At 44.3% G+C, this 11,486-nt stretch overlaps 1 protein-coding gene across 1 annotated transcript; it reads left to right on the forward strand.

The window, feature by feature from the left end:
* Window positions 1-4,132: 4,132 nt before the first annotated feature.
* RPL14 (ribosomal protein L14) lies at window positions 4,133-8,010 on the forward strand (the record flags this gene model as incomplete). Its single annotated transcript, XM_029961759.1, has 5 exons — window positions 4,133-4,261; window positions 4,919-5,013; window positions 6,682-6,781; window positions 7,143-7,196; window positions 7,730-8,010. Coding segments are annotated over 5 exons (558 nt in total), but the record flags the coding sequence as incomplete, so codon positions are not given.
* Between the last annotated feature and the right edge of the window lie 3,476 nt (window positions 8,011-11,486).

Below are 11,486 nucleotides of genomic sequence, written 5' to 3' on the forward strand. Positions count from 1 at the left end.
GAATGGCAAGGACATTCAGATGTGGTTTTACATAAGTGAAACACTCTTGGAAGTTAGTCTGTTTAGAGCTGGCAGCTAAAGAACAAGTAAATTTGGTCAAAAATCATTTGGACTTCTACATATACTGGAATAGACCCAGTATCTGTTCAAAGAATGCCTTCCCTCCATGAATCTCCTGTTTTGCTTTTATAGTAGTTCCCTCTTCTCCTTATGTGTATAGTCTCCCTCATGTGTCACCAGGATACCCACCTTATCCATCTTTCCCAGCTGAAAATGATAGGAGAGGTAAGCTGAAACTGTTGAACTTCAGTCAGGTAGGCCTCAGTGACCACAGCTAACTCTTGCCACACGGGTGAGTTGGAACCAGATCAGCAGGTGTAATATTGTCCTGCCATCGAGAACTGACCAGGTCTCTGGGAGAGACAGAGAAGTTAACAGTACTTGGGAATGTGTACAGACCATAAATTATTTATCTTTTTATACTCTTTACTGCCTGCTTATGAAGATTAATAAAAATAAATTGTGAAAAGTTAAGCCAAGTGTACTTTTTGATTTGTATTGGTTTTTTTCTCTAGTATCAATATTTTCATTCTGGTAGATAAACTGTTCTTAATAGAGGGTTAGGAAATCTCTGAAATGGTGTGGGAGGGGGTGGTGTGGAAATTTGCAAGCTGCAAAACTGGTCCTGCAAGATTCTGGAATGGACAGGACTCATTATCTCCAGAATCCATGTTCTCAGCAAGGAAATCCTGGTGGTTAAAACCAAGCCCCTCTTTTAATACTTTATATATATATACACACCCTAAACACAACTTCTGCTTTTAAACACTCATACATTTCGCTCAGGGACACCAGTGCTTTCTAAGGCTTTTTTTAGGTTCGTTGCCATGTGAAGCAGCAATTCCCAGTTATCAAAGAACAGTTGATTGAGATACAGATTGGTTAGAAAAATAACTGTTGGGCACTGGAAACAGGGATAAGATTATGTAATATGCAAAACCTCACCTATGGAGAGGCAGCAAGAACTTAATCTGCCAGAAGCAAGACATGAGAAATGAAATGCATATGGATATTTGTGAAAAGTGACAAAACTTCTTGTACAGCAGTATGCAAACCTGGCAGAAGCAAGCATGATTCAGCGCTTATAAAGTCAGCTGAGAGGACAGAAAATTAACACTGAGTATAATAGTCATTCCCCAATCTGGATGGCTTAAATCATTCCTGTAATAACTGAATTTAAAAAGGAATGTTCACTGGGATGACAAGACTGTTTATCACCAAAAGTGCTTAGTTATACTTCAGTTATGAGTGTTCTTCTGTGTAGGAAGAGGAAGGCCATATCTGTTTACTTGTTCAGCAACATTTGTACAGGTTAGTGTATGTTTTTAAAAGTCATGGGAGAAAATGTTTTTAAGCTTTAAGTCCTGGACTGTTTGATGTTAAGAAACAGCTTGAGTTTGGTGGTTTTTTATGATGACTGTTTGAGTCATTTATGATCTTAACAGATGCAGAGATGCTTTTGCGTGCAAGTTATATGATGTAGGACAAATGCAGCCCTCATGTTCACTAAGTTATCAGTGCAGTCCCTAGTGATGTTTGAGTACCTGTGCCACTGTTTTATGGCAAAAGTCATTAGAACAACCAGGAATTTAGGCAACCTCCCTTCCTTCCTCTTAAGTAGTACTGGAGAGTAATGTGGCAATAGGTGCTGAAAAACAAAACAAGAGCAGTCCTGCCCTTGTCTCATGAGCTCTTACATGGCATTCCAAGAACAGAACAAACACATTCTTCTGGCAGCAGTGTGACATCAGTGTGACACCAGTGTCAGTGCAGTGCCTTCTGCCACACATGGCAGGAACTGTGGCTCCACTAACAACACAGCTCAGGTGCTCGACTTCTGCACGAGGAGTGCTCCCTGTCCCTGTACTGTCCTGCACTTAAGGCTGAGTTAATTAAACTTTCCTTTTGTTTGTTTGTGTGTCTTTAAACCTACTTTTCACCATCAGGTGGCATCACCCACTAAGCTGAGTTATAATGCTGGTTTTGCCCTCTCCAGAAGTTTGTTCTGAACATGTGCAGCTCCTGTCTCCCTCCCAAGCCCATTTTGTGTTTGTTTTGCTGTATCTGGAGTACTGCCTTGTGTTCTGCCAAGCTGCTCTTTCAAATTCATGGCTGCTTCCTCGCTGCAATACGAAAACCCATGCACAATCTCAGCGTAGTCTCTGCTTTTCCCCTCATTAGAGTGTTTTCTGCCTTTTGGAGAAATGTGTATTTTTAACAGTTTGTCTCAGAGGGCATTGTTTGTGCTCTGACAACTTTCTTTGGAGAGCCATCAGCTGCTGCTCCCCATCCTAGCCACAGCACAGGATGCACTCTCCTTCCTGAGTGTCGTCCTGCCCTTGGGACACCAAACCTGTTCCCGTGCCTGTGGTCCACAGCAGGCTGCAAAACTGATCCTGAAAGATTCTGGAGTGGACAGGGCTCATTATCTCTAGAATCCATGTTCTCAGCAAGGAAATCGTGGTGGAAATCCTGGACAACACTCAGGCTGTCCTTCACTCTGAACTCGTAAGGAACTGCGGCTTGCTGGATTCAGGAGAGCAGGACTGGCCCTGGGCAGCCCCTGGTCCCCATCGCCCACCCCACACACCCTGCATGGACACCATCCCCCTGCCCGCCATCACATGTCAGCGGGTGTGGTGACAGCACAGGAAGGAAGGATGGGATGGGTGGACAATGGAGAAAGAGCAGTGGGACACAGAAGAAGGAGGTACACAGGAGAAGGAATGGGATATGGTGGATGATGGAGCATGGGCAGGAGGAAAGGGATGGAGGGTGATGGAGGAGCAACACAGGAAGGACAGCTGGGTTGGATTAGGTGGGTGATGAAAGAGTAGAATAAAGAGGGATGGGACATGGGCAATCAAACACCAGGGATGAAAGGGATGGGATACGAAGGATGATGTAGGAGCAAATGAGGGAGGTGTTGCCCACAAAATCGGATTCGTTACCTGGCGTGCAACAAGCCAATAATTACAGACACGAGAGAGACACTATTTACTTCAGAATTCCGCCAGCCTGGGCTTCGTGGTACTCCCCAAATCAAGCTCCACCACTAGATTTTCACGAGAGCAGGGAGCCACGGGGAACGACGGGAACAGGGACGGGCTCAGCTGGGGCACAACCCGCCCGGACGCTACCGCGCATGCGCACGCCGGAGCGGCCACACCCCCCCGCGTCCGCGTCCCCGCGAGCCGCCCGCCCGCGCACGCGCACACATATCCAGTTGTCGGCGCCCGAGGCGGGTTCCCGGCGGACGCCGCGGGGCCGCCCGCGCCCCTCTCTGCCCCGCGGCCGCCGCATCATTTTGGTACGTGGGACGCGGTCGCTGCTCCGCCGGCCGGGCTGGGCCGCCGGCCCCCCTTTTTTTTTTTTTCCGCCCCCCGGGGGGGCGGCTTTTCCTCCTTTTTTTGGGGGCCCCCCCGCGGCACGCGGGTCCCACCGACCATACCCACCACCCATACCCGCGCAGGACGCCTCCCGCCTGCCGCCCCGCCCTTTCGCCGGCCGCGGCGGCGCGCACGTGGGGGAGTTCCGCGGCCGCCTTCAGCCGCGCCGGGCCGGCGGCCGGACCCACGCGTGGGAGCGCTGTTTGCCGGAATAGCGGAGGGCCGGGCTGGAGGGCTGCGGAGGATCGCGCCCGACCCTCTGCTCAGGCGAAGGGGTTTCGTGCTGTTCGAAAGCTTTCCAGTGCCTGAAGGGAACTGATGGGGCAAGACTTTACAACAGCATGGAGTGATAGGGCGGGGGGGGAATGGGTTCAAACTGAAAGAGAGTAGATTTAGATTGGATATTAAAAAAAATGCTTTACTGTGAGGGCGGTGAGGCACTGCAGCAGGTTACCCGGGGAAGTTCTTGATGCCCCATCTCTGGCGATGTTCAAGGCCAGGCTGGATGGCGCCCTGAACAACCTGGTGTAGTGAAAGGTGTCCCTGTGCACGGCAGGGGGTTGGAACTAGATGATCTCTAAGGTCCCTTCCAGCTCAAACCATTCTGTGATTCTTTTGGGAAGATCTTTTAAAGGCTCTGAGAGCCTGGAATCTGTAAATGGCCTTAGGTGTGTTTTGTCTGAACTGTCGATCCCTGCCTGCTCTCCCAGGTGTTCAAGCGCTTCGTGGAGATTGGCAGAGTTGCCTACATCTCCTTCGGGCCACATGCTGGCAAGCTGGTGGCCATCGTGGATGTTATCGACCAAAATAGGGTAAGCTTTGAGTGCTGTGCCTTTATTTCTTCATTTCTGCCTTGACAGAGGCTTGTGTGCTAAGGCAGCATGTATCAATCTTGAAGGCATTTCCTGTGACTAGTTTTTTCAAACAAATTTAAGCAGTTTACAAAAAGATGAGCTTTAACAGCTGCTGTACTTGAAACTTTGATTAGCAAGTTGTTTTTCACTGACAAGCGATACATTCCCCTGCTGTTTCCTAGAACTGGATAAGGGATGTCAGTTGGACTCCAAAACTTATCAGTGGAATTGCATTAATGTATGTGTACATACAAACATAAAACATACATACATACAAACATAAAACAAATGTTTGGGCTAGGGGACTCTGTTTACTTAATGTTTCTGTAAAAGCTGGAAGAAAAAAAAAGATAAAGTATGTTATCTTAGTTCTGTGTGCTTTGTTTTAAAGTCTGGTTTGTTTCTTTCCCAAAGACAGGCCTTTAAAATTCTTTCTGTAAAGCTTGGGTTGTATAGGCAAGACTTAGTAATCTCCAATTTTGCCTGGGTAATATGTATTTCACTTTTGGATCATTGGTGTCAAGATACTGTTCGTACATTATTAGGAAGCTGCTCTCTTGTACCAAATACAATGGGATAACTGCTATAAACCCCATGTTTTTTTCCCTTTTTCAGGCACTGGTTGATGGCCCCTGCAGTGGTGTCAGGAGGCAGGCCATGCCCTTCAAGTGCATGCAGCTGACTGACTTCGTTCTTAAGTTCCCACACAGGTGAGTGGTTGTCATTTTTTTGACCTGCGTAAAAAAAAAAATCCTTGTGCTGTCCTTTCACGACTAATTTGTGTTAAGTCTAGAAAAGTTCATACACCAGTGGATTAACAGTAATAGTTTGTCAGAGTGTGGTATCATAGTTGAATATATAGAAGTTTTCATTACTAGTATTGGCTGATAGCTGCTGTTAGGAGCAAAGGAAGTCACACAGAGGCTCAGGCAGCTCACAGTGTTCTCTGGGGGGAAGCAGTTGCGGTAGATGCTGTTGCAGCTTTGCCTTTGCTACTGCTTAGGTCACCGTCAGGCATTAAATAGATTCCCTGCCTGCAGAACTGCACTGGAATTGCAGGAGGCTGGACTCACTCTGTTCTCTTTAGCTTAGTTACTGTAATTTAGAAATAAAAATTTCTGAATTTCTGATCCTGAGGCAGTGCTAGGACTAGTTGCTCATCTGGACAGTGAGGTGAGTTGAGAGCACATCCCAGAGGGTCAGAATCAATGGCAAAGGATCTAATTGAAGGCTGGTCACTAGTGGTGTCCCCCAAGGTTCAGTACTGGGCCCAGTGTTGTTTAACTTTTCCATCAGTGGCTTGGATGAAGGGGCAGATGCCTTCTCAACAAGTTCTCTGATGACACAAAGCTGGGAGGAGTGGCTGATACCTTGGAGTGCTGTGCTGCCTTTCAGAAGGACCTTGACAGACTGGAGAAATTGTCACAGAGGAACCCTCTGAAACTCAACAAGGGCAAATGCAGGGTCCTGCACCTGGGGAGGAATAACCCCATGTACCAGTACAGGCTGAGGCTGACCAGCTGGGAAGCAGCTCTGCAGAGAAGGCCCTGGTGGTCCTGATAGACAACAAGCTGTCCCTGAGCCAGCAGTGTGCCCTTGTGGCCAAGAAGGCTGATGGTATCCAGGGGTGCATTAGGAAGAGCATTGCCAGGAGGTTGTGGAGATGATCCTGCCCCTCTGCTCAGCCCTGGTGAGGCCCCATCTGGAGACCTGTGTCCAGTTTCAGGCTCCTCAGTACAAGAGAGACATGGAGCTCCTGGAGCGGGTCCAGCGAAGGGTGGCAAAGATGTTTAAGGAATTGGAGCATCTTTCATAGGAAGAAAGGGGAGCTGGGCCTGTTCAGCCTTGAGAAGAGATGGCTGAGAGGGACCTCATCAATGTTTATAAGTATCTGAAGGGAGGTTGTCAAGGGGATGGAGCCAGGCTGTTCTCGGTGGTGCCAAGCAACAGGAAAAGAGGCAACAGGCAGTAACTGATGCACAAGAAGTTCCACCTGAGTATGAGGAAGAACTTCTTTACTGTGTGGGTGACTGCACTGGAACAAGTTGCTCAGAGAGGTTGTGGAATCTCCTTCACTGGAGATACTCAAGAACCATCTGGACGTAATCCTGTGCCATGTGCTTTAGGATGACCCTGCTTGAGTAGTGAGGTTGGACGAATGACCCTCTGTGGTCCCATTCTGTGATTCTGTCAGTTCTAACAAAGCATTTACTCAGCAGGATGTTCTTATTGCCGCAGAAATATATGTGGCATTGACTTAGATGTCTGAAGCAATATAGAAGAGTGATCTTCCCTTGTATGAAATTTGATAGGCTGGCATCAGGGAGAACTCTTTTTTTAATAAAGACTGAATACAATGTTTGACTGTTCCAATGCAGTGCTCGTCAGAAGTGTGTGCGACTTGCCTGGGAGAAAGAAAATATAAACGAAAAATGGTCAGCGACAAGATGGGCAAAGAAGATTGAAGCCCGAGAAAAGGTACAATGTTTCACTGGATAAGGAATACTGCTCCTGCTCTGTAAAGTTAGGTGCAGTGTAATAGACTGCATGTTTTCAATTGCAGGCTAAGATTAAAGATAGAAAAAGTGTAGTTTTCAAAAGTTTCTGCTACTCACCTTCAAGTTCTTGTATTTTAACAGTAAATGTGGTTTTGTTCAGTCCTTTCTATAACCACCTTTTTTCCTGCACCATTCCTTCCAGGAAAGGTGTTAAATAGTAAACTAGCTCAGGTGCAGCTAAACCTAATTTGGAGATGATCAGAATTACTTATGGAATGCTTTGAAAGACTGAATTTTACTACTTGTATATATCAGTTTCATAACTGATTCTTTTCACACAGAAAGCCAAAATGACTGACTTCGATCGCTACAAGGTTATGAAAGCAAAGAAAATGGTAAGTGTCTGAGTGTCGCTTCTTTATGGGGTTAATCCTTGTAGCTGTTACTTCAGAGTCACGTACAGGTGGTAGTAGCTTTGCTTTCATAGCTGACTTGGGTTATGGAGTGACACCTTGAATGTCAATACCTTGGATTTTCCATGCTTCTTTCCATCCCACCACTCCATCTTCAGAGCTGGTCAAACCTGAACCCATATAATCCGTGTGTCAGTCCTCCCAAGCTGACATACAGCTGAGGAAGGATTTGCCTGCTGATGAAATCAAATATTGATGGGTTGCTGTTAGTATTTCATTCTATAATGAAAATCACTACACATAAAACATCGGGGTGCCCAAGTTACCAGCCAGAATTATGTTGTCTGCTTGGTAGATCAGAACAGTTTTAGGTGGAATTTGACATTTTGAATATAATGCATGGTAAAGGGTGATAATTCAGATCTGAGCTTTCAGATTCTGCCTCTTTTCTATAAGACACAATATCTGAGCTCTTGGTCTTTTCATTCTGATTAAGAGACAACATTTTTTTACAGAGAAACAGAATCATCAAGCATGAAATGAAGAAGCTCCAGAGGTTGGCTTCTAAGAAAGGCAAGAAGCCAGAGAAGGCAGGGAAACCAGGGAAGGGAAAGAAAGCAGAGAAGGCACCGAAGGCAAAGAAACCAGAGAAGGCGGTGAAGAAACCAGAGAAGGCACAGAAGGCGCAGAAATAAATGAACTTCTCATCATGTATAACTCTGCGTCCTTGTTCTGATTTTAAAATTACAAACATCTGATTTAAATTCATCATAAGTTCACTTTTATTTCTGACCAAGAGTTGTTGTCTGTCTCATTTATTAATGTCCAAGTGTTGGGTTCTAGTGTTCCCCAGGAACATGCAGAAACGTTTTGGTCACCTGTGCAGTTGACTGACACACACTGCCCAGTACTCTATACCCAGTGATAGTTGAAATAATTGCATACCCAGTTATTTGAAGTAGGTCAGATCCTGACATTTAAAAGCAGTCTGCAATTGAAGTTGATTGGGAATGTGCAAAATTACTTGCACAGTCTTGAGTGTGAAATGTGAGAAATAATTACTCTAATTCTGTATTAATGAAGGCATACACTGAAAGTATGTGCTCTGGTTAGAATACAAGTATGTCAGTTGTTGAAAGACTGACAAGTTGCTGTTCAAACAGTTTAAATTACTCCATATTTTCTAAAGAACCTCCACTATTCTTTAAGTAGTGACCTGGAATACTTGGATACTTTTAGATGTCTAACACCGTAGTCTTTTTAAGTGTGGTTACAATAATTAGTGATGTATTAACAAGACAGAAACAGTTGGTTTGTATTTAAGTATACTTTTCAGAATATTTAAGGTTAAGAGTTTCTGTGAAGACACTCCAGTTCCTTAAAATATGTGGCATATAATTTCTGCTTTTTAATCAAAACCATTAAGTAAAAGGGGACATGACCTAAAGATCCATCAGAAACATTGAAGTTCTTGATTAGTCTTTGCATTATAAAATAATATTTACATATCTCAGTGTTAGCATCCATGCAGTTTTCTGGCAGAAGATACATATTCTTCGTATTGAAAGAAGAAATGGTGGAAGTCCTGGGTTATCTGGTGGTTTAAAAGCAAATTATTTTTGTTGTCAAATACAAACTGGAGGAGGGAGAATATATATTTGAAGGTTGGAAGACCTTTAAATATGTTTTCAAAAGCATACATGTTGTCAAATATTCTGATAAGCATGTGTTGTTACAAATGTGTGCTTTAACTGTGTACAGTGTTGCTTATTTCAGCTAGAATTAGGCATCGACATACTCAAAACACTTAAAACTGTAGTGTTGTCTTGAGCAATTTATATGCTCTTGGAAATAGAGTTCAAGCACATGGCTGATATAACAGCTAAGGGAAAAAAATCAGAAATTATGCAAATTGGGATTAAAAACCATGTTCAAGTATCTGGAGACCTTGATTTTAAATTGGATTTTGAAGTGATTCAATCCATCCGAACTCCAAAACTCTTAACTTGAAAGTAACTTTAAAGTTCTGTCAACCTGGAGGTCCTTTAAGGTGAAAGATTCATCCCTTAGGGTTGTTGGGTTTTTTATGTAGTACTGTTAAGATGGGTTATATAAGACAGGGGGAAAAAAATTGTAGAAGTGCCTGTAGAGAAAATGGATGTGCCTTCAATCATAATGAGCTCATGAATGCTTTTTCTACACCATTTACTCATTCTTAAAGGTACTGTCTTCCAAAGAATAACTTTGCCTATGACTGCAGCAATTTATCCAGTGTTTTCATTCCTACTCAGTGACTACTGAGGTATCCGAAACTTTTCCACAATACAAGGTGTACAGCAACCTGCTGAGCTGCCTGGCAGCTGGAATTTTCTGAAGAGTGACCTCGTAACAGTACAAAATATGCCTAGAGGACTGTGTCTGCCCGAGCACTGCACCGTGAGGGGGGGCAATGAAGATTAAGGTACTGCTGGGGGACAGTGTTACGTGCCTTGAAAGAAAGCCAGGCTCTGTAACACCATGCCTGCCGGCAAGGGTTTCTGTGAAAGCACCATTTTTTACAGTTTGACCAAAAGGGGAAAAGAGCGGTAATAGGATACACTGTGTTTTGGCACCTGTACTGTGTTTCTGACAGGAGGATGTTCCATATGAGCAGCATCTGGTGCTGCTTTTAGCAACTCATGGAACCTCCCTGAAACCTGCAGGTTTGTATTGTGGGCAGTCCGCCTTCCTTTCAGTCCGCAAGCATTGCGCCACTTGGGTTGGTTTGTCCTTTTTGTAAAGCTACGGGAATACAGAAGACTACAGGAGTACAGTTTATTTCTGAAGGTTACCACACGATGGCAGCGTTAGCTCTTCATAAGGTTGTTCCTAGGGCCAGGCAACTGTGCTGCCTTCCTGTGCAAGGAATGGTGCCAACCCAAGGGGATGGCACAAACACTTGGGAGCAGTGGCCATGCTTACCCAATTCTTTATTTTGCCTTCATAATTGACTAAGATGTACTTCGCTGGGCTAAGGATATAACTCCTTTAACTTTGTGAAGCTGATTGTAAAGAAACAGGATCTGCTGTTCAGAAAGAACTTAAAATTAACTCCCCGTGTTTGTTTTCTCATATTATTTCACACAGGCTCTGTAACATGGTGGGCTTGCTGGGGAGGGGGGGGCGTGTACCCTATCCCAGTTTACTCCTGAGATCAGCAGATAATTGCCGTACCTGTAAACCAATACCAGCAGTTGACAATCCCAGTCCTAATCTCTGTGCTGCAAAGTCTGGGAGACATGGGCAATTCTAGGAGTGGGATTGGACCCCTTGGCATAATCTGTAGTTAAAACATGTAAAATATGTAGTTACTGTGAACCAGCTGTGGTTCTGGGCCAGCTGATTTGCTGGTGATGCATAGTTCTTCATCTTGAAAAAGGCTATATTTAAGTGCTTTTGGTTCTTGAGCAAACACGTCTGTTACTGTGTTTGGCATCTGAATGTGTTTCAATTATTGAGATGTAATAGCCTCGAAAGATCTCTGGATTTACTGATGGTCCTGTGGCAAATGTAGTCTGATTTATAGCTCCATTTATTTTTTCTTATTTCAATTGTAGTGCATCTTAAATGTTTCCAGGCCCATATGTTTCTCTGCTTTTCCCCTGCACGCATTGTTAAAGTGTCTCTGAAAGCTAAACATGCCTGCCTTTCATTGAGATGGAAAGGTGCTAATTTATATTTACAGTATTATTGGTATCCAAGCAAGTACAACTTATAAGCAAGTGGTAAGTGGAGCAAATTACAGGGATGGCTGTGAGGTCTACTGCTTTCAGGTCTTCAGCGTTTTGTTCTTCCATTGTAAAATTCCTGGGTGTTCTTGTTTGCTTGGGTTTTTTAATTTGGAAATAGTTTTTAATGTTGTTTTGAGCTTGAAGTTGCATATACTATTGTCACACTTGGGTACTTTTGTTTATACTGAGATTTCCTTCTCTGAAGCAGAAAGATCAGCTTTTACCTGTTTAAGCATGGCATCCCTAGTTGTGCTGAAGTACTGCAGTCCTTGTCCCTGCTTTGACTCAGGTGGTGGCCATGTGGATACTTGTGGTGTACCCACTCTTTTTCCCTGAACTTGTAACAGGTTTCATTCCTGGCTGGTGTGCAGCTTCCAGTTCATGTCCATTCCTTAAGTGGGAATGTGGCCCAAGCTTCACTTTGTGCAACTGACCTCTGCATTATATTCTTGTTTTAAATAAGTGAAGAGTTGGTAATTTTTTCGTCACCTCACTTTCAGTG

The sequence above is a fragment of the Manacus vitellinus genome, unplaced genomic scaffold (genome assembly GCF_001715985.3).
Source record: "Manacus vitellinus isolate BGI_N305 unplaced genomic scaffold, ASM171598v3 scaffold_3_pilon, whole genome shotgun sequence".
Classification (NCBI taxonomy): Eukaryota; Metazoa; Chordata; class Aves; order Passeriformes; family Pipridae; genus Manacus; species Manacus vitellinus.